This window comes from Asparagus officinalis, chromosome 1, assembly GCF_001876935.1.
Source record: "Asparagus officinalis chromosome 1, Aspof.V1, whole genome shotgun sequence".
Taxonomy (NCBI): domain Eukaryota; kingdom Viridiplantae; phylum Streptophyta; class Magnoliopsida; order Asparagales; family Asparagaceae; genus Asparagus; species Asparagus officinalis.
Genome location: NC_033794.1, coordinates 68,157,888 through 68,181,677, shown reverse-complemented (window position 1 = coordinate 68,181,677; position 23,790 = coordinate 68,157,888). Strand labels below are relative to the sequence as shown.

The 23,790-nt window shown below is 35.8% G+C and overlaps 1 protein-coding gene and 1 long non-coding RNA gene across 2 annotated transcripts; both read left to right on the top strand.

Moving 5' to 3' along the window:
* On the top strand, window positions 4,369-13,476 carry LOC109825695 (starch synthase 1, chloroplastic/amyloplastic). The gene is made up of 15 exons (XM_020392568.1): window positions 4,369-4,725; window positions 8,545-8,891; window positions 9,334-9,411; window positions 9,498-9,622; window positions 9,839-9,920; window positions 10,017-10,190; window positions 10,299-10,380; window positions 10,485-10,576; window positions 10,672-10,734; window positions 10,815-10,904; window positions 11,080-11,204; window positions 11,286-11,394; window positions 11,480-11,535; window positions 11,762-11,801; window positions 13,121-13,476. Exons 1-15 carry the CDS (start codon window positions 4,530-4,532, stop codon window positions 13,277-13,279), a joined length of 1,818 nt encoding a protein of 605 aa, XP_020248157.1. The 5' UTR covers window positions 4,369-4,529; the 3' UTR covers window positions 13,280-13,476.
* LOC109825703 lies at window positions 4,803-8,530 on the top strand. The gene is made up of 3 exons (XR_002243077.1): window positions 4,803-5,724; window positions 5,902-5,907; window positions 8,175-8,530. It is a non-coding gene; the product is annotated as an uncharacterized LOC109825703 (long non-coding RNA).

Sequence of the window (23,790 nt, the reverse complement as noted above, 5' to 3'; positions counted from 1 at the left end):
GCATCTTCAATTCTGATTAATTTTTCTCCTATAGTTTGAAGATGAATATTAGTATAATTATTTTGTTTAATTATTTTACTTAATTCTTTCACATGTTCTTCATTAATTTCATTAGGCTTTATAAAGGCCATAGATTCTATTGTAGAAGGATAGACTCCTATTAAATAAAGAGGGTCATTTGGTGGATAAACTGATCTGATAATTTTACATGTAGTTGTTTTCCACTGTTTAAAGTGTTCTTCTATTACACTAATTTTATTTTCTTGGTTTTTAGTATAATTTTATTATAAACCAAGGAATAAAAAATTCAATTTGAATTTTTAATTTTAATTGATTATAATATTCTTCTTTCCAATTTAACTGTTCTTACTTAGAAAATGTTTTAAAAAACCAAGTTCTAAAATTTTTATGTTTTTCTTGTTGAAATTCCTGATTCAGAAATTTTCTTATTAAACTATTTTTATCTAAATCCATTTATTTCATTCTAAAACTAACTTCTGAATTTCAAGGAGAATTTCTCTCTTTATATAAAGCATGAGGAATATTATTTTCAGAAATATTTAAACCTTTTACATCACTGGTTCTATAAGATCCAGATCTTGAAATAGAATTTCTAGATGAACTAATAATCACATTTTATTACAATTTTATACCCTCATTATCTATTTTTAATGAATAAATATATCACTAATAATTGTTTTTATCTTTAATTGCAGGTTAATGAAGAATAAAGCCCAAAAATCTCATCTCTCAACAAAAGCTTATGAATTAAATGAAGAACACAAGCAAGAGCCAAAAAAAATCTCAAGCCCAGAATCAAGCCGAGTAGCTTGTAGAAGCCGAAGAAAATAAAAAAATCAAATATGAAAATAAAATATATTCAAGATGGTTGGCCGTAAAGAAATGACGATATCTCTCAATTCGGAAGGCGGAATTTAACATATAATATATGAAAATCGCCTATATCGACGGGACGAAGCCATCTATGGAGGCAGATTTTTGATTGGACATTGATGCCAGCATCGATGCTGGCATCGATACCGGTATCGATGCTGGTATCGATGGCTACGAAACAGTTACAGATCAATGGCTCATTTTTGATGGTTTTGGATAAGGATTCAATTCAAGGGCTCTCATTCATTGATGTTTACTATAAATAGGGGTAGAGAGTGAGGGGTTAGGGAGTAAAAATTTTTGTAACTTCTTTTGGAGAGGAGGGCTACTCTTAATTGAGAAGGCCTTCCAAATTTATAATTTTTTGTTACAATTAATAATAATAATTTTTTCACAACTTTAAATATTTTTTCTCTTTGTTAAATGATGAAGATGGAGATGAAGAATTATTTAGAGGTTTGCATTTCTTTTCTTTTTTTCTTTTATTTTTTTATTGCTTATTAGCTTAGATTTATTTCTATGGTTATAGTTAGATTTTATTTTCTTGTTAAATAGCCAAGAGGCTAGAACCATCTTGCCTTAGATTTATTTTATGCTTATATATTAGATTTATTTCATGCTTATAGAGTATATTTATTTTCTTTCATTTAATTCTTGCAATTTATTTTGTAGTTTAGATTTTATAATTTATTTTGTAGTTAGATTTTAATTTCTTATACTATTCACCTTGAGGCTAGAACCCTCTTGGGTTTAGTTTTTCTTTTTGTTTATTTTTATTTTGTTTGATTCGTCTTTAGGCTAGAACCCTCTAGGGAATCACCTTTTTCTAAGAAGTGGGTTCAATTTTAGATTACCCATATCTATAATTGAATCCACCATCTTTAATTTCTTGCATTTTCTTTTATTCTTGAATTTTATTTTTTTCATTCTTGATTTTTATTTGTTTCTTGTTTTTTTCTTCTTACCTTATTGATCACATTCATTCTTTGTCACATCCACTCTCACTTATATTTTACACCTATTTACACACCATTTTCACTCTCTCAATCTCTTCATAATCACATTCACTCATCACTCCTATTTATCACGCACACAACATAAGAACCGATTTTATATTTTCTCCTACAAAACACATTTCTCGTGGGATCGATATCTTTATACTATAACTTGACACGGTTGTGCACTTGCAACATTTTTGGTACATGTTTATGCCGCATCATGAACTAGCAACATTAGATAGTTTGACTGTTCTTGATGGATTAAAGGTTACTTCTACTTCTCCATTAACAATTTGAACAATTTGGTCTACCTCTTAATTAATAATTGATAAAGGTTGAATAGCATTGGGTATTACCCAATTATCTGAAAACTTTATTTCATACCATTTAATATATCTATTGACAGCAATATTAGAGGATAAAACATTAAAATACACTGGTCCATTACAGAGACTAGTTTCTATTATACCCATTAATGATTGGGTCCAATTTAAGCATCTAGCATCTTTTAAGCATACTAATAAATATGCATTTAGTCCTTGCAAAGTTAATGGTCGAAAGGCTATCTATATTAAGCCTATATGAATATACTTATATTTATCTATGTTCAATATCAAGTTGTCCAAGTAATTAGTAGTTTGTTCATCATTATCAACTGTAGTAGTTCTTTCTAGGGTCTTAATATTAATCAAAGATTTATAGTCAAAAAATCTAATTTTATAGATTTCTCTATTAGGAACATCATGTATAGTCCATTTATTTAATGCTTCTATTTCAGAGGGATATTCAGTTAACTGTGCATTTTTAATCTTTTTACCAGTATAACTAGCTTTTCGAGCCGAAGAGCTTTCTACTATGTCTGTCATAAAAATTCTTACTAGTTTATCTACCGAAGATTATCCAATAAGGATATAGAATAAATATTTTTCTTTCTTTTTTTTAAATAACAACCTAGTTACAAAGCATGCACGTCTGTCAACGACTTACACTACCCTAACAAGCCATCTTGACAACAAATGGGCTTTATACTGCGCGACTTTAATGACATCCCACAAGCTTATAAACTATGTTCTTAAACAAAGAAAGGAAAGAACATATATTAATTCTATATTCTTGTCAGGTAATATTCAAATAGATAAATAATAAGAGCTAATTTACTTAGACATAATCGAGCTAAACATGGCCCTGATACCAAAAACACAACACAAAATTAAACTAAAATAAAACAGAACTAAAAACTTACAATTTTAGATGTACGATCTGTATAATAACTCATTCTTTATTATTCTCCATAATATTTTACAAGATACAAACTTATTTTACAGAGGATACTCTTACAAACTCTCTTATTCTAACTCTTTTCTTCAGCTCTCTTATTTCTTATTCTTCCAACTCTGCCTTCTTCTCTTCCTTCCATCATATTTATAACGTTCAAAAGATGTTTGAAACCTTCGTCATATTTCAAAACGAGACGTGACATCTGGTTTTTTATAAAATTACTTTATAAAAGTAAAAGAATATCTTTTCATAAAGCTGCTTTTAGAAAGTGGCTTTTTTAAAGTGACTTTTGATCTGCTCCGTGAGGCTCAACTCAAGAATATTTTTAGGCAAATCACGCAATATTTTTTCCTTTAATATCTGGAGTATTTAAAACTCTCATAGCTTCATCCTATATCGTATCTATGTCTTCTTCTGGGTTTTGAGCATCTTGAATATGAATATCTTCTCCAGTAGAACTGTGACTCTTCGTATCACTTGTTTCAAATACTTCAAGAAATTGTTTTTTCAAATGTTCTAGACATTTCTGTTGAACTTTTGCATCAGAAGCTTGCAGATATTTCCTTCTAACCATTTTGGTTATTTTAAGCATGGGATTGTTCTTTTGAATTTCTTGATGCATGTTATTCTTAAGAAGAATATTATTCTTTTGAATGATCTCTTCAATTTGTTTTACCTTTTCTTGTATAAGAATACCGAACCACCATCTGTTATAAAACTTTCGTTTCAAAATTAGCAAATGTGAGTTAGTCCAGTCTGTTTCTAAAGGCCATGTACATATCCATGGTATTTCTACTTCTGTAAAAAAGTAAATAGAACATAAACCATCTATAATTTGGTTATCACTCATCTTCGATATAATTGGATGAGTTTCAATCAATGAAGAATATAACTTCATAATTGGTTCTAGAATTAGGCTTAATTCAGCACCATATGTTTCCCACCATTGGAAGAACCATAAAGGAAGCTCTTTATTAATGGCTTTTGGACATAATTTTATAAGCCAATTATGCTTATTTTTATGATTCTGATATAAAAATATATTATAGAATCCCTGCTTATAATCCCAATAATTGAAATAGTATAACTCTTTGGTATTTCGGGATTTAACCAAAGGTAACTCTTTGGTATAATCCCAATAATGGATCTATCCTCCTGACCACATGCAATGCAAAATACCCACAAAATCACAAAACTAAAAATGAAAAATATTAGCATCTTTTCTCTCTCCACTCTGTTATCACTCTCTCTACTCTTCTAATCTCTGCGAAAATTCGATAATATCTTCTCTACGTAACAGGAAAAACCATATTTCTCAAATTCGCTTTATCTCTCTCCCTTATTTATAAAATAAGAAAAATGGCTTCCACTCTGCATCGCGTTCCGTGCTCCCACGCCTCCCCGCGCTCGGATCTGACGCCACGTCGGCTTTCCGGCGGGAACTGCACCGTCAGATATCCTCGGCGGAGTCGGCTTCTCTCTCTGAGGACGAGATGCGTCGCAGAGCGAATCAAGAAGGCGGAGGTTTCCAGCGAGAAGATTCTAGAGATCCAAGGTAAAATCCTATCTTTTCTTCGTTTTTGCGGATCAATGAATTAAGGTGTTTTTTCTTTTAGACCCATTTTACTAATTCTGAATTATTTTTAAACCCACCCATTTACAAGGTTTGTATCATCGCACTTTAACCTAGTATTATAGCAGAGAGTTATAGCAGTTTAACATATTTTATAGCATATTAGAATAACTAAAAACTTAATAAAAGATTTAGTTTCCTGGAGTTTATGGGCGAATTTATTTCTCTATTGATATCCATTTTGATCGTTAGGTACTGAACTGAGTAATTCGGGAATGCATTTTTTATATTTTAATTGGTCCTGTAATTTATTATTATTATTATTACTATTATTTTGTTTTTTTTTCGTGGTGTGGTTTTGGAGACAGGATTTTGTAGGCCCGACTGCTGATTTGTGGTTCCTTTTGAAAGTTATTACTGATGGTTTAGATTATAATTCATTGGCCCATATAATTGAACTCTTTATGAATTTAGTAGAGTTTACTTGAATTGTCAGTGGGAAACAAAACTTGTGGATTGAGTGCAACTTGTGGGAAACAAAACTTGGGAATTGATTAGTATTGCTTGCTGTTTCATATTCATCTTCATCTTTTTCGTGTACCTTGCTTTGATGGTGGAATTAGTCCACTCCTTTTGAGATTTGATGCCTAGTGGCAACTATTTATTGAACATATTGCAATTTCATGTAAAGTGTAGGTTTAGGGTCTGTTTATGATAAGTTTTAGTTCATGTTAGAACTATTAGAATTCCTCACCAACTTAGATTATTCTAGAACAACTTTCTAGAACTTCTTTCTAGTAACATCCTACAAAATATCTACCATGAAGTTTCTAGGAAGATACAAGTGTATGGCTAGTATTTATTCTTCTAGAAACTTCTTAGTAATGTATGGCTAGGATTAACTCTTCTACACACTTCCTATCCCTCTTAAACAACTATAAATAGGGGTCTTGTGCTCTCATTTGGGCAAGCAAGCAAGAAGTGAGCTTGAGAGCTTGAGTGTGTAGTGTAGCCTTGTGTGAGTGTCCACCAAAATAAAGGAGTTGTGTGAAAGTGGGGTGTTCTTGTAAGAACAAGTATTGTATTCTCAATTCTATCAATAAAAGTTTTCTTTGTGTAGAGGGTTGTATTCTTCAAAATCCATCAAAGTGGTATCAGAGCAAGGTTCGATCTAGCCGGGCCAATCGAAGGTGCTCGTGTACGAGATGTTCGATCTAGCCGGGCCAATCGAAGGTGCTCGTGTACGAGATGGCGAATATGATCCAGCCATAGATTCCAAAGCTGATGAAGACTAATTATGACAATTGGAGTATCCAGATGAAAGTCTTGCTCGGCTCGCAAGACTTGTGGGAGTTCGTGGAGAATGACTACACTGAACCAGAGTCACTTGCAGCAGAAGCAACTCTCACCGCCACACAGAAGAGTGAGCTGAAGGAGGTCAGAAAAAGAGACAAAAAAGCTTTGTTCCTAATATTCCAAGGCGTAGATGAATCAGCGTTTGAGAAGATTTCTAACGCCCTGTCCTCTAAAAAAACATGGGAGATTTTACAAAAATCCTATCTAAGGTGCGGAAAGAGCCAAAAAGGTACGCCTCCAAGCATTAAGAGTTGAATTTGAAAATTTGAAGATGAAAGCTACAGAATCAATATCGGACTATTTTAGTAGAGTTCAGACAATAACTAATCAAATGAAGAGAAATGAAGAAGCAATTAGTGATGTAAGAATTATGGAGAAGATACTTAGGACTTTAGACTCTAAATTCAAATATATTATTCCGACAATACAAGAGTCTAAAGACCTTTCCGAAGTTTTGATTGATGAGCTGTAAGGTTCTCTGCAAGCTTATGAACAAGATATAAACATTAGTTCAAATCAAGCGGAGAATCTAGAGCAAGCCTTGCAGAGTAAGATGACTATCAAAGAAGATAGTCGAAGAGGATGTGGAGGCTACAGAGACAGAGGCTCATTTCGAGGTGGCTCAAACTTCCAGCAAGGTCGTAGGAGACAGTACCAAGGAGGCCATGAAAATCAATATCGAAATAGAGATCGTGAACGATCATTCGATCGAGGACGAGGTCGTGGCACACGATGACGAGGACGAGGACAAGGAAGAAGTTACCATGAGGACAGATCTCAACCACAGTGTTACAAATGTAAGAAATACGGTCATCTCAGCTACGAATGTTGGGAGAAATCAAATCAAGTGGCAGAAAGAAGTAACTTTGTAGAAAGGGAGCAGACAGACACTTCAACAGTCCTGCTAACATACCAGGAGAGCGAAAGCAAGAATAAAGATATCTGATATTTATATTCAAGTGCCAGTAACCACATGTGCGGCATCAAGGAGTTCTTTACCGAGCTGAACGAGACGGTACAAGGAGATGTCACTTTTAAAGATCAGTCAAAGATTCCAGTAAAAGGCAAGGGTAATATAATGATCCAGACAAAGACGGGCGAGAACAGGTACATCTCTGATGTCTACTATGTTCCAGCATTACGAAATAATATTTTGAGCCTAGGTCAGCTCCTTGAAAGAGGCTATGATATACATCTAAAAGACATTGCCCTCACTATTAAAAACAAAAATGAAGTTATTGCAAAGGTGAACATGTCTAGAAATAGACTGTTTACCTTAAATATTCATGCTGATTCTGTCAAGTGCCTGAAGACAATCATAAAAGACGAGACGTGGCTCTGGCATCTACGATTCGGGCATCTCGCTTTCAGTGGCCTGAATCTTCTATGGAAGGAGAAAATGGTGAAAGGATTACCGCAAATCAACCATCCGAACCAGCTATGTTAAGGCTGTATGAAGGGCAAACAACATAGAAGAAGTTTCGAAGTTGGAAAGTCAAGAAGAGCAACAGAGCTGCTACAATTGGTCCACACAGATATTGCAGGACCATTTGAAGTCGTCTCTCTTGGAGGAAACATGTATTTTCTCATATTTATTGATGATTATAGCAGAAAAACATGGGTTTATTTCCTGAAGGAGAAATTCGAAGCTCTGGAGAAATTCAAAGAATTCAAGGAGATGGTAGAAAAACAAAGTGGGTACCACATCAAGGTGCTCCGATCAGATCAAGGTGCTCCGACCAAATCGTTGACATCTTCACCAAGCCACTAAAGACAGAGACATTTTTGAAGCTTAAGAAGAAGCTTGGACTTGTAAGAAATAAAAGTTGGTGATGAGGGGAGTATTAGAATTCCTCACCAACTTAGATTATTCTAGAACAATTTTCTAGAACTTCTTTCTAGTAACATCCTACAAAATATCTACCATGAAGTTTCTAGGAAGATACAAGTGTATGGCTAGTATTTATTCTTCTAGAAACTTCTTAGTAATGTATGGCTAGGATTAACTCTTCTACACACTTCTTATCCCTCTTAAACAACTATAAATAGGGGTCTTGTGCTTTTATTTGGGCAAGCAAGCAAGAAGTGAGCTTGAGAGCTTGAGTGTGTAGTGTAGTCTTGTGTGAGTGTCCACCAAAATAAAGGAGTTGTGTGAAAGTGGGGTGTTCTTGTAAGAACAAGTATTGTATTCTCAATTCTTTCAATAAAAGTTTTCTTTGTGTAGAGGGTTGTATTCTTCAAATTTCATCAGAACATCTCATATCTCCGTTTAGATTACCATCTTTTGTTCTGGTTTGAATCTTATTTGGACAATTTCAATTGATTTTTTGCCAGAAGTAAAATTTGACCAATTATCTAATGGAGTTATTTGCATATTTATTTTAGCCCTTTATAAATGCAGAGAACTGTTTTGTTAGTAGTTTTTTTTCTTCCACCTGCGTGCAGGGACAAAGGAGATCTCTATAACAAGCAATGTAAGTGCGGAAGAAGCAGAAGACACTGGTAAAGAGGAGCAACCAAAGACTGGAGTCAGACTGAACATTGTTTTTGTCACTTCTGAAGCAGCTCCGTATTCAAAGACAGGAGGTTTGGGTGATGTCTGTGGTTCCTTGCCTATTGCTTTTGCTGCTCGTGGTCATCGTGTGATGGTTGTATCTCCTAGATACCTGAATGGAGTTTCAAATAAGAATTATGATAATGCTGTGGACCTTGGAAGACGCATTAACATCAATTGCTTTGGAGGACTACAGGAAGTTGCGTTCTTTCATGAATATAGGGCTGGTGTTGATTGGGTAGGGAACTCTCCTAATTTTGGTCAATGCTAAAATAATCTGTGCTTGCCTTCTTGCCTTTGTGTCTTTTCTATATTATAGAGAGTAAATTATTTCTTTCCTTTCTCCCTTTCTTATTTTTTTATTTTTTATTTTTTTTGCATGTCCTTTTTCTAAGCCTCTTAGCAGATCTAGTAACCTTATTTTTCCTAGTATTATCAATAGTTAGTAATCAATAATTTAAATAATGCTATTCTCTGATAATTGTGCATGATGACTCCTGATGTTCTAAGTCACTAATTCAAATTTGATCCTGAAGCCTTTCGAATTTTTAGGGATTATAGTTTCTTTCATTCCGGTGATGAACTTGGGAGTATATACATGATATTCTTTTTGTTCTTGATGTTCTTAGTTTTCTATGGTTCTAGACCTCTGACGCTAACTCCTGATATATGAATAATAGGTATTTGTAGATCATCCTTCTTACCACAGAGGAGGAAACCCATATGGTGATACACGGGGGGCCTTTGGTGATAATCAGGTATCCAGATAACCATTATTGATTCTTGGAACTACCAATTTGAAAGTAAGATCCTTTACCCTCATGATTTTGTTTGGCTTTTGCAGTTTAGGTTTACATTACTTAGTCATGCAGCATGCGAGGCTCCCTTGGTACTTCCTCTGGGTGGCTATACCTATGGGGAGAAATGCTTATTCCTTGTTAATGATTGGCATGCAAGCCTTGTGCCAGTGTATGTCTTCAACTATTTGCTAAAAGTTTTCTAATAGACTCATGCACTGACACACATGAGACATTCATATTTAGGAATGTTTTGACAATACATGTACCACTGTGGAAACATAACATATTCATACTTTTAAGTTATTTATTACATGTATAAAGTTATTAAATATCAGCAACTTAGTTTTAGGTTACTATCTTCTCATTCACATCATTCTTGGTTCAGCCTTCTTGGTGCGAAGTACCGTCCATATGGTGTTTATAAAGATGCTCGCAGCATTCTTGTAATCCATAATCTTGCACATCAGGTATGCTTGTCTTTCCTTTTAGAATAGGATAGATTCCTATGACGTTTTATTACAGTACACAGATAATTTATATTTTTAATATGTTTTTGACGGAAGGGAGTTGAACCAGCAGCAACATATCAGAACTTGGGACTGCCAAATGAGTGGTATAGCGCTTTAGAGTGGATTTTTCCAACTTGGGCGAGAGCACATGCTCTTGACAAGGGAGAGGCAGTCAATATTCTTAAGGGTGCAATTGTAACAGCAGACCGTATAATGACAGTCAGTAAGGTAATCACATTAAGTCATATGCTAGTTTATCGTTTACACCTCTGTTTTTTGAGAGTACATATAAGGAAGACTGAAACATCAACATCTAATGCTAACATCTAAATGCAGGGCTACGCGTGGGAGATCACAACTATTGAAGGAGGATATGGTCTTGATCACCTCTTAGGCAGTAGAAAAAGTGTGCTGAATGGTATGCCTAACTCATGTATCTCTTGCCAATATTTTTGTGATACTGAAAGTGTCTTCTGATTGGCCTTTAGGATCTAAATTATTTCACATTTTCTTCATTTCCAGGAATAACTAATGGTATTGATGTTGATGAGTGGGACCCTGCTAAAGATAAACAGATTCCATCTTGTTATTCTATTGATGATCTCTCGGGGAAGGTAGGATTGAATCTCATCTTTTAAAAATTTCATAAAGTTGGTGTCCTCCTTACTCTGAGAGATTAGTGCTCATATCCTCTGTGATTCAAACGCAGGCTCTTTGTAAACAAGCATTACAGAAAGAAATAGGCCTTCCTATCAGACCTGACTGCCCAGTGGTTAGGAAAAGGCTCTAGTGTTCTCGTTTATTGGAAGCTCAAATATATTTTTTTATATTTACTTTATATTGTTTTCACAGATTGGATTTATTGGAAGATTGGACTACCAGAAGGGCACTGATCTTATCAGAATGGCCATGCCTGAGCTTTTGAATGAAGACATTCAATTTGTAAGTTATATAATCATTTCAATTGGCAAAACTAACTTCATGATCATATAAAATTGAGTGATAGATCTAGAATCACCTGAATTATCTGAAGTTGGTATGCAGATAATGCCTAAATTTGCCACATATTGTAGCTGTATTGCCTCTTTCCTTAAATAACCTTATTTTTGGTTTCCAGATTATGCTTGGATCAGGAGATCTTGCCACTGAAGAATGGATGAGATCAGCTGAGGCTACCTATCCAGAAAAGTTCCGTGGATGGGTTGGATTCAATGTTCCTCTTTCACATCGGATAACTGCTGGGTAGGAAAACAGGTTTTCCTTCTATAATTAAAAAATTAAGGGAAATAAAATTGAATCTCATCAAGTTATTTTAATGAACAGGTGCGACATACTTCTGATGCCATCTAGGTTTGAACCTTGTGGTCTAAATCAATTGTATGCAATGAGATATGGGACGGTTCCAGTAGTTCATGCCACAGGAGGCCTAAGAGTGAGATAATACAGTGACTATCTAAACATTAACCTTAAATAAAGATGGGTAGTATCTAATGCTATCGTCTCTGTTTATGATACAGGATACAGTGGAGAATTTTAATCCCTTTGCCAATGAAGGCAGAGGTCAGGGTACAGGGTATGGATTTCTGTATTACATGGCTTTGTTAATTCCACTGATTCAGACATACTTCAATACAAGCATCTCTTTAACTTTTGAGTGTTTTAGTCCTAGTTGCTTAAAATACATATATGAAAGGCTTCAGCTTATGAATGTTTGTGTTTATCCATGTATAAGAAAGATGATTATTGGAAGTGCTAGATCTTACATTTGCTGATTAGCTTTTATTTGAATGCTATAACAGGTGGACGTTTTCACCACTATCAAAGGAGAGTATGTTAGTGGTAAGTACTATCACCTACTATTTTGTACGCTCGGTACTGAATGTTATGGTAGTCAGCTTCAATACTTTCACCATTCTAAGCATTAAGAGCGCAGCAGGCATCAAATATGTCATTAATAATAAACCTAAGGAAAATTGCAATCGTACACTTTGATTTATATTTAAAAGTAAGTACTTATATTCAAATTGTATAAAAATGGAGAAAGAAAGCGATATCCTTTCATTGCAATGTTCCAAACAATCTTGTACTATCTTTTGCAGTGAGTGATAGAAGAACATATTTCTACACAGTATATAGAAAAGTGGCTAAAATTACAGCCGATGTGACTTCTATATTTTAATTACTATGTTTAATTTTCATGGTTAATATATTTTGTGAATCTAAGATTTATATGATTCTTGAGGTTGTCAGTTAATCTTTATTCATATCACATGCATGCACACAAAATTTTCTTGTCCAAGATGTATTCGCATCTTGGTGTTCTAAGATTTGGCTTATTGCTTTATATATTTATGTGTTTATGTTCCATGATTATGTCTATGCAGCGTATATTAGACAAATTTTATCTTTAAAGGCTTCTTGAGATATCTTAATAATAGTTAATTTATGGCATGTAGCCTACTTCTGTATTATCATTATGCAGTCAGCATTGCAAAGTGATATCTACAGGAATAAATTCTGACAGCGGGTTGATATACCAGTGTTTTTTCACCAACTTTAAAGAGACATTGGCTTATGTTGGATGAATGTAAGAGTCAAAACATTATGCAAATTAATTTTCACAAAACCTTGTATTGGATACCTGTTGGATCAGAAACTAAGAGAATGTAGTCCTAAATTACTCTCATTAGGTATGAAGGAACTTTGAGTGTTAGCAATCAGGTGAGTAGATAATCCTATTGAGATCAATTTTGTACAAAACCTTTAAAAAAAATTGTTTGCAGAAGACGATGGACCTTAGAAAGCCATCAGTAAAGCTTTTCACTCTGGGGATAACAGAGCATATTTGAAATGAGTTTCATCTTGGTTGTTTCAGTAGAATGTAGTCCTATTGAGATCAATTTTATTAGTTCTTCATACGTTGCGAGCGTCTTATACACTGTTGAAGGGTTTACTATCTTGATAACAATTTTTTACCTCTGGGTTGGGGATGTTCAATAAATATGTAAGTATCCAAATGCAAACTGGTGGCTATACATTCTTTCCTAGTTTATGGTATCATCGGTTCTTTTTTGTACCACAAGATGCTTGCCTCAGATACCTTTTGTAATGTATTGTGAACTTTATTGTATTTATTAACATGGCGTGATTACGTGCAGGCTCTAAGGTATGCAATGAAAACCTATAGAGAGCACAAGGATACATGGGAAGGGTTGATGAAGCGAGGGATGTCGCAGGACTTCACATGGGACAACGCCGCTTCCCAGTATGAGCAAATATTCAAGTGGGCATTCCTCGATCCTCCATATATTCAATGATAAGTTTCTTGCAACCGAGACCATGACAATCCTATGGAATCAGCCTTTTGTTGGAACTCTTAACCTATTCTTTATTTAGTATGTAAGTTTTTTATAGTTCGGAAGATTTTCTTGACTACTTGCTTGTAGAGCATTTATTTTGGAACCTTTTCGACAATAGAAGAAAGTAATCATATAGAAAAGGTATTTTCCCGGTCTATGTTTTTTTCTGCTCAATTTTCTATAGGTCATGGAGCTGTGTGTGCAGGTTGCAGTATGTTTTTGCTAGTAAATGGTGGTTTATGTAGTATTTTAATTCCTTGGCTCCCATGGTTTATATTTTCTTGATCATCGTTCTTGAGAATCAGTCATCATCTTGAATATAGACGGAATAGGGTGGTAACAGATTCAAAACTATAATTGACCTTTAATTTATTTTCCCCCCTTTATCTTTTTAGCGCTTCTCATTAATTCTTAGACAAGTTACCGTAGGAAGTGACCCATCAATCCAAAGCCCAACCTACACTTGGGTCCAAGGTCTTGGTACTAAAGCGTGGTTTTCCAATTCCAGTAAGCATCTATGTCTGGCTATAGTCCAAACTCACTATAGTCCAAAAGAGACCGGCTAATTAGTTCTTTGTGTTGGCCCCATTGATGTCCTTGGTTTAATCACCATTAGAAGTAATCACCATTAGAAGTCATTTCTCAGCCGAAGTAATTAACTTACTAGACAATGTGTAGATGCTCCAATGTCTCGCGCCAACATGCCTTACTACGTGGTACACGCTCACTGAGAGTCATGAGCGGCGTGAAAGCTCCTTTTACCTTTTAACATATGAAGTTTTCAGTTCCGCAACGCCTTATAATCGCAAATCACTAACTTAACATCGAAAGGGGGTGTGATTGGGAAGCAGTTCTGACTCCATCAATGATTTAAAAAGCTAGCGCCTAGCCTATCTCGGCGCTCACCTAGTCCTGGACGGTACCTAGGCTGCTTGCATAGGCCTTGGAAGCACCTAGAGGAGTGTGGACTACTTACATGGACTACGCAGCTCAAGTCTTGGTTGTGATTTCTTTCATTGTAGCATCCACGTCCTCCAAGCTCCTTTAGTCTCCTCCACTAACTACGAACACCTCGTTCACCACCCCCAACTATCAAAAAATTTCATCCATCACTCTTTAAACAAAAAAGAAATTTGCCTAGGTGCTAGCTCGACGCCTAGCGGTGCCTGGATCTTTCTATGATATTGGCATTTGTTATCAATTATTGTTGATGTTAGTTATCAATCAGGGGATTTGTTTGACAATTTGTAGAATGATTAGGATCCTCTAACTCCTTCTGATGAGTGGTTATGGGGCTCGTTGCTCTTCCCTGCACATGAAGGAAGAGGGCGGAGTTTGGTTTTCTGGGTGTTCCTCCGACAATCAAGTCAGTAATTGATTTTGAGTGCAAAAAATAGAGTTAGTTCTCTGTTACGTAAAAAAAGCTAGCGAGAGTTACCTCATGTAGTGCCGCTTCTTTTATAGTGGGTTTGAGGGGAAAAAATATAACTTGGGTCGAGTCCAGCTAGGCAGCTGAGTCGGCAGACATGTGCTATGTGTCGATTGCTGAATGAGGTGAGTCACCTGGTCATTTACTGTGGGAATGACAACAGGTGCTTGGTGTTGACTGGGTCTAATGAGTCATAAAGATTATCGAGTCAGGGTAATGATAATGTTGTCAGGACAATTAATGCGGGAGTAGTTGGCTCGCGAGGGCTTCGGGGTAACTGCCATCTTTCGACTCCTCGGGCCAAAGGCTGAGAAGTACCGCCTTTTGACTCGGTTACGCAAGATATCAGCTGAATAGTGGGCCGGGTCGTATCGCCGGTGGTCAATTTGGAGGTTGACCAAGTAGTACCGCCTTTTGACTCAATTATGCGAGATGTCGGCCAACCAAATCGGTCATGCCGAGTCAGATGTTATCCTAGTTTTGAATTAGTTCGTTTAGGCAGAGTATAATGTTAGACCCTAGAGGGGGGTGATTAGAGTCTTATGCTAATCTAATTCCAATTAAAAGCCAATTAAAATTATATAGATCAATATGTTCTTGCAAGAAATAGATATGAACAATAAGAACAATAAGAATATGCACAAATAAAATATGAGACAAGCAAAACACAAACACACGATATGTTCACGAGGTTTGGTCCCCACGACCTACGTCCCCGCTCCTCACCTCGAGGAGATATCCACTATCACAATCCGGTTTGGAAGCCGGAACTTCTACACACTCGGTTTACAAGCTCACCGAAAACTCTCACACTACACAATCACTCAACAAACACACTTTACACACTAAGTGTAGGAACCTAGCCCGTGTCCTCCTCCTCAAGTGCTCGATTACAACCTCTCCCTAGGTTCGTCAATCGACGCCACTCCTATTGGATTTGACCCCGTCTCTCTCTCCTCACACTTCTCTCGGTGTACAAGTGTGTTACAAGTGAATCTCACAAATAAAGGTTCAATACAATGATTTGTTCTCAATTAACAAGTGAGAACACAATAAAGCTCACACTCACTAAATCCCACACTAAGGCAAAAAGACCAAAAAGCCCATTTGAAAACCTAGCCGTTATACACATCTGACAACTCGGCGGTCGACCGGTCCGGTCGACCGCTTAGTTCAAAAACCTAGAGAATGAACTTTTAAAGCTGGCGGTCGACCAACAGAAATTTTCGGTCGACCGAATGGAAATTTCGGTCAACCGATGGAAATTCCGGTCGACCGGAAAACTCTCTGGAAATTTTCTCAGAAAAGGAACAACTGTCGGTCGATCGTACCGGTCGACCGAAATCTGATATATGCAATACTGACAGGTTTTGGGCAGTTTTGAAAATTCGTTAAAAATATCAAATCACATCCAAAAATAGTGAAACTTTGGGGAAAGTTTCTAAATGATGAAATGAACATGTTTGAAAAGGAATTTTTGGAAAAACATCGTTTGTGAAAACTACCTGTTTTTGAAAAATGCTTAGAAAACATGTATTTTTATGAAGGTGAAAGTTGATGTAGGACTTGTAAATATGCATATATATATTGTGCATGTATTATATGTATATAATGAAGAACGAAAGTTGATGTAGGACTTGTAAATATGCATATATATAGTGTGCATGTATTATATGTATATAATGAAGAACGAAAGAGCTGTAAACATGAGATAAAAGTTATTGTAACAACGTTTGATGAAAAATCATTTATATGATAGAAAACGTCAAAAAAAACGTGTTAAGTGTACATATATTGAGCTTAGATATAATCATACAATATATGTAAGTAAACTAAACATATACCTAGGTAAATCCACACGAAGGAACTTGAATCTTTAACGCTTGATTGATATGTGTTGAAATACCTGAAAAGAGAGCATAAACACAAAACACTAGAAAACTTATTAGTGGTAAATTGTTTGCTAAATCATCATCAAAACTATAGGGTCAACAATCTTTCCCTTTTTGATGATGACAAACAATTTTATATGAACCATAAACAGATAACCCACATATAAGCCAAGCATAGATAAACCATTCATGAATGATCACATAAACCATATATGGAATAATTATATGAGCTATATGTGGATTTTTCTCCCCCTTTGACAACATCAAAAAGGGGAAAAAATGGAGCATTGCTCCCCCTGCTTATAATCACAGATATATAAAAATAAAGAAATGTATGCCAAAAGCTCCCCCTGTCAAATAGAATAAATGACACTAAAGAGTATTAAAGGAGCTAAGCAAACTAACAAATCATAAATAGTATAAAGAACTCATGATAAGCAACTTATTTTCCACACACCAAAACATGAATGTTGTTTCAACTGTGCATTGATCATAGAAGAAATAAACTAAACACAATACGTCACAAATCATCACATAAGCATTTGAAACTATATGGTTTTGCATAAACATAGATTCGTCCACAAGGTAGCAAACCACACACATAAATCCATAGAGTTATTACACTCAAACAAAATATAGCTTTCAAGTTTTACAACCCAGAATAGAATATCAAAACAAATAAAAAACATCATAGAGGAACTCCAATCAGTCATCACCATCATCACCATTGCCATCACCATCATCATCATCATCATCATCAGAAGAGCCTGAGCCATCAGCATGGTCCTCACCAGAATCAGACTTAGAACTAGAAGAGAGATCTGGAATCCCTAGAGACTGACGCTGATATGAAAGAATTGTCCTAACATCCCTTTGAATAGTTGAGACCTGCTTCTGAACGTTTGAGAACTGAGTCTCAAGACGGTCCAGACGGTCACAAATATCAGAAGAGGATGAGGTAGAGGCTCTAGAACGGGAGCGAGTGGAATCAATGGACATATTCATTCTAGAAAGAGAAACCTTATCAAAGAAGTCCTTTTTGGCTTCAATTTTTGGTTCATTGGTGAGATTAACACCGAAGTGTTGAAAGATAATAGTGAGAAAGGAACCAAAAGGTAGAAATTTTGTATGCTTTGATGCCATGTTATTGAGAAACACAGTTGCCCAATCTACTTTGATTTTGGCAAAAATGGCATAGACAGCATTAATCTTATCAGAAGCAAAGTGATCAAAACTACCGGTCTTAGGAATTAAGTTTTGAGCAAAGACAGCATTAATCTTATCAGAAGCAAAGTGATCAAAACTACCGGTCTTAGGAATTAAGTTTTGAGCAAAGATTCTAGCAATGAGTTTTGCAATTAGATTGAGTGAATTGTTGTTCATAGGATAAGAGAAGCCGGGTTTAAACATGAGTTGGTTGACAGCTGGATCACTAAGTTCAATAGACCTGAGATCAACGTCACCTGTTGGGATTTGAAGAATCCCCGCAAGTTCGTTGGCATAAAAGGTTATTGCAACATTTTTAACAGAGGAGGTAATGGTCAAACTACCATTAGCAGAGGATGATGTGGACATGTTAGCATAAAACAGATAAACTAAAAAAAGGATAATAAGGAACTTTAAGTCTCTCATCTAGCAATCTATCTAGCCCAACATTGTGAAGGATAGACTCAGTATCATACATGAATAACTGAGAATAAATGATATATCTAGTTGGGAGAATTTTCAGTTTGCACAACTCCCTATATTTATTGACAAGAGATTTAAACAACAAATAATCCTCATAATGTGAAGCTTTTGTAGAGGAGGAACTAGATTCAGGTTTGGATCTCTTATTAGAAGGCTTGGGAGGCATGATAGATTAGGAATATGATTAGATATGAGATATTATATGAAAAATTCCTGTAAAAAGATATTTAGAGCAATTTTAAGCAGCTGCCCTAAAAAAAGAAACCCTAGATTAAGAAGAATAAACACTAGATCAATGACATAAGATCAAATAGATAGGAAAGAGATCATTACCTAGCAAAATCCCAGATGAATTTGATGAGGAAGAACCGATTTGAGATCGGCGGATGACAGAAGCAGGCGACCGTGGGAAAAAACCGAACAGATTGGGGAAATTTTCAAAATGAGGGGAACGTGAAGAGTCGGGTCAAGGAGAAGATGAGGGAACGACTGAGATTGATCCAAGAAATAGATTAATGGTGATGAGCAGTTCGGGTTTGAAACAGTTATCATCTTAAAACCCAAAACCCGATAAGAACCCAAAAATGAAACTGAAAGTTCTCTGGCGGTCGACCGGTGCGGTCGACCGAAGCAACTTACAGAGACATCGTCGGTCGACCGGTCCGGTCAACCGCGAGAAACTAAAACAGACAGGCAATATAAAAAAAACTTGTTTTTGAGGGATTTTCAATATAAACTTTTAAGAGATTTGTTTTATAACATACCAGATGTTTGATAAAATATATATAAATGATTTTATCTATTAAAAACATATAAATAATTTATTTTAACAAAAGAATATAATTTGTCATTTAAAGCTCAAAAATCAATTATTCAAAAACAATGACAAAAACAAAACAATATAAACACAAGAAATGATATACAAATCATTTTGGTACCCAAATCATTTTGGTACCACTAGAACTTGGGACACGACCCCTATCATTTAAATCCAAGGCCCTAAGGTTATGAACCCGTTTGGGCGTATTTTGTGCACCTATACGATCAAAGCAAAAATTATAAACGTGACCCATACGATTGTAATTTGTGCAATGTAGAGGTTTGAATGGTTTACGTTGACCGAAATGGAATGCACGTGGTTCATTTGCAAAAATAGATTTTCCTTTGTAATTGTTTTGCAAACGAGAATTTCTTTTCAAATCGAAACAAAACATGGCCAAATGACCAAAACGACCACAATAATCACATTTATACACATGAGCATGTTTATGATTTACACTATGTGTGTGTACATGTGTATGTGATGAGGAAGCTTGATGGGATGCACAATCATGTGTAGGCTTATCAATTTTTGGTGCATTATGACAAAATTGAGCTAAATGGCCTTTAAGACCGCAAATAGAATATTTTTGAATTTTGTCATACATATGTGCATAGTGAATAGGTTTCTTAGAAGAATTAACATTGAACTTTGCACATAAGTCCATAAGCTTCTTATTATTAGCAATACAAGTGTTTAATGTTGAATCTAAGGTAAGTCCATAAGCTTCTTATTATTAGCAATACAAGTGTTTAATGTTGAATCTAAGGTAGATATACGTTTTCTTATTTGATTCAACTCATCATTTTGCATACAAGCATTGCTCCTAGAAGTAGGATAAACAAGATTACTCATCATAGATTTCAACTTATCTACTTCTAACATAGCATCACGTTTTTCATGAAGCAAACTAGCATTTTCAATTTTTAAATTTTCATTGCATTCTTTAAGGATTATATTTTCATTTGCAATAGAATAGATTTTATATTAACATACTTACTTTTTACATCAATATAGCTATTGTGTAATTTTTCAAACTCAAGAGCAAGTTCATCAAAAGTAATAATATCATCGTTATCGCGTACCTCACTAGGGTTACCACCTAGTGGTGTTGTACATGGGGATGAGGCTTCCTTAGAGCTCAAAGCGGAGTTTTCCAACGCTTGTTGAATAGCCTCCAATTTCCCTTCATGTGCTTCAATAAATTTCCATAAAGCGTGAGCACTATCAAAATTAGCAAATTTGTTAGAAAACGATGAGTGAAAAGCGTTAATCAAATATTCTAACAAAAGCTTATTCATGTTAAATAATCTTTTATCATTCTCACACCATTTGGATTTTTCCAAAGTGGGAACAACATAGGCATCCTCAATAATTTCCCATAAATCAAATTGATTAGATTGAACAAAAAGTTTGAATCTAATACGCCATTGAGCATAGGGAAAAATATCCAAACGAGGAGCAATATTAATAGCATATCCTAAGCAAGATGAATCATTCATATCCATAGAGATGAAATACAAGAAGGTTGGGTCCCCACGACCTACGTCCCCGCTCCTCACCTCGAGGAGATATCCACTATCACAATCCGGTTTGGAAGCCGGAACTTCTACACACTCGGTTTACAAGTTCACCGAAAACTCTCACACTACACAATCACTCAACAATCATACTTTACACACTAAGTGTAGGAACCTAGCCCGTGTCCTCCTCCTCAAGTGCTCGATTACAACCTCTCCCTAGGTTCGTCAATCGACGCCACTCCTATTGGATTTGACTCCGTCTCTCTCTCCTCACACTTCTCTCGGTGCACAAGTGTATTACAAGTGATTTTCACAAATAAAAGTTAAATACAATGATTTGTTCTCAAATAACAAGTGAGAACTCAATGAAGCTCACACTCACTAAATCACACCCCACAACCCACAATATATAATATGAGAAATATCAAGCTCAATAAGTGTGTGTGATAATAGTGAATCAAACTCAAAGCTCAATAAGTGTGTGTGATAACAGTGAATAAAACTCAATAAATAATTTAATGAATATAGCTAATCAAATGAAAGTGAAATAATAAGCTATATAAAGAAGAGTTTAGAAAACTTCTCAATGGACAAGAAGAGCTGAGGAAATGATGATCCCAATAGGATTTGCAAGCCTCTTCTTGTTGTAGAAAAACTTCTCTTGAAAACTGATTAATGAAACCAACTTTAAACAGCTCTTAAACGCACTTAATCTTTTGTAAACACCAAACTTGGATTTTTTAGTTATATAAGAGGACAAACAACTCAAAAAACAGGGTTTAGAGCTGGCGGTCGACCGACGTAAATTTCGGTCGACCGGAAATTCTCTCGGTCGACCGGTGCGGTCGACCGGAAGGCTCTCTGGAACTTTGCTATGAAAAAGAACCACTGTCGGTCGATCGTACCGGTCGACCGAAATCTGATATATGCAATACTGACAGGTTTTGGGCAGTTTTGAAAATTCGTTAAAAATATCAAATCACATCCAAAAATAGTGAAACTTTGGGGAAAGTTTTTAAATGATGAAATGAACATGTTTGAAAAGGAATGTTTGGAAAAACAATTTTCGTTTGTGAAAACTACCTGTTTTTGAAAAATGCTTAGAAAACCTGTATTTTTATGAAGGTGAAAGTTGATGTAGGACTTGTAAATATGCATATATATATTGTGCATGTATTATATGTATATAATGAAGAACGAAAGTTGATGTAGGACTTGTAAATATGCATATATATAGTGTGCATGTATTATATGTATATAATGAAGAACGAAAGAGCTGTAAACATGAGATAAAAGTTATTGTAACAACGTTTGATGAAAAATCATTTATATGATAGAAAACGTTAAAAAAAACGTGTTAAGTGTACATATATTGAGCTTAGATATAATCATACAATATATGTAAGTAAACTAAACATATACCTAGGTAAATCCACACGAAGGAACTTGAATCTTTAACGCTTGATTGATATGTGTTGAAATACCTGAAAAGAGAGCATAAACACAAAACACTAGAAAACTTATTAGTGGTAAATTGTTTGCTAAATCATCATCAAAACTATAGGGTCAACATATAAGACATGTGTCGACTTCTCTATGGAGATTAATATTTAGTATTTTAGGGGTTATAATAGTTGTCCACATTCACTTGAAGTCAGCATAGGCCGGGTCCGAGTAAAATGGAGACTGTGAATTTGCTGAGTCGTGAGGTGCATTAATGAGGGGTGATTGAAAAGTCCCTTGGATGTGACATTGCTTATGCCAGATGACATCTCTTGGTTGCCGTCACCTTGTCTTTCGTGCCTGATTGCGGGCTATTTAAAGTAGGTGTGCATTGCCTAGATTCTAAAGAAGCCATTTCAAATTTTGGAGTTAATCTTAACTATGAGTTTGAAATTAATCCGGTTGTTGGGATGTTGACATCTGTCAATCTAGTTGTCTTTAAGTATGGTGGCTGTGAGGAGAGAGATTTGTTTGTTTTTGAAAATCTTCAAATCTTAATCAAAAAAGAGAATTTTGGTCGTTCTTCTTCTTTCAGCGATCTTCTAAGAATATTTCGATGACATATTCCACTCTTAACGCTCGTCAGAGTTAGTTGGAGATGCTCCACTCGAAGGTGACACTGCCACAATTGAGATCAGTATATGATAGTTTTGATATCACTCAGTCTTACAAGCTAACGGCATCGACGAAGTCACAGGCAGTCTATGACCATGATGCGAGTCGGGCTCCGTTGTATGTAAAACATCTTGCGTGCGGTTTGTGCCTACCCCTATACCCCTTCCTTCACTGTGTCTTTACAGTTTTGGGGGATTCACCGATGCAGATAAAACCGAACTCAATCACGACTATAGTTGGTTTTGTGGTCATCTGTCAGTGGATGGGGGTCAAACCAACCTTGAATATGCTTGCTCATTTGGTGAGCGTCATGGTGCACCCATAGGAGGCCCACTTCCAATTTCAGGTGGTGGGAAGATTCAAGATTATCACCAACCCTCCTCAGTCGAACAAGGTTTGGAAGGAGAAATTTTTTTAGGTCTCGGGGGACGACTCTAACTTGGATTGTTCGAATTGGCCCGAGATCGTGAGGGAGGCTTCGACGGCGGGGCCTCTGTCGAGTATTGAGAGGCAAGCACTTTAGAAGATCAGAGGTGAGGGAGGCTTCGACGGCGGGGCCTCTGTCGAGTATTGAGAGGCAAGCACTTTAGAAGATCAGAGCATATATCGGCTCCCACAAGATGGAAGACTTACTCAATATTTATGTTTTGTGAGCAATCGGCATCTCTCCCGTGCCGTCTACGCCCAAAGATAATGAGAGGGCAGTTAGGCTAACTCTAGGCTCGAAGGGAGCTACCAAGGAGTCTGTGTGACGCCCCTGGGTTCACACAAGGCTGCAGTCTAAGGTGAAACCAAGAATGTCAAACCTGCCATGCACCACACCGTGCAATAACATGTTTCACCATCATAAATTACTATCTCTCTAGTAGAGTCAATAAAAGGTGTAGGTACAAAAGCAGGTAAAAGATAATACAGAAATCAACAGATGAAATAATAGAGATCAAATTAATATCCCATCATCTAGCATACTGAAGTACAAGTCAATGTCTGAAATAAAT

Coding starts and splice junctions, on each gene's coding strand:
- LOC109825695 (XM_020392568.1), top strand. CDS start 4,530: ATGGCTTCCACTCTGCATCGCGTTCCGTGCTCCCACGCCTCCCCGCGC. Junction 10,905..11,079: donor TGAATGAAGACATTCAATTT/GTAAGTTATATA, acceptor TTTGGTTTCCAG/ATTATGCTTGGATCAGGAGA. Junction 11,205..11,285: donor TCACATCGGATAACTGCTGG/GTAGGAAAACAG, acceptor TTTAATGAACAG/GTGCGACATACTTCTGATGC.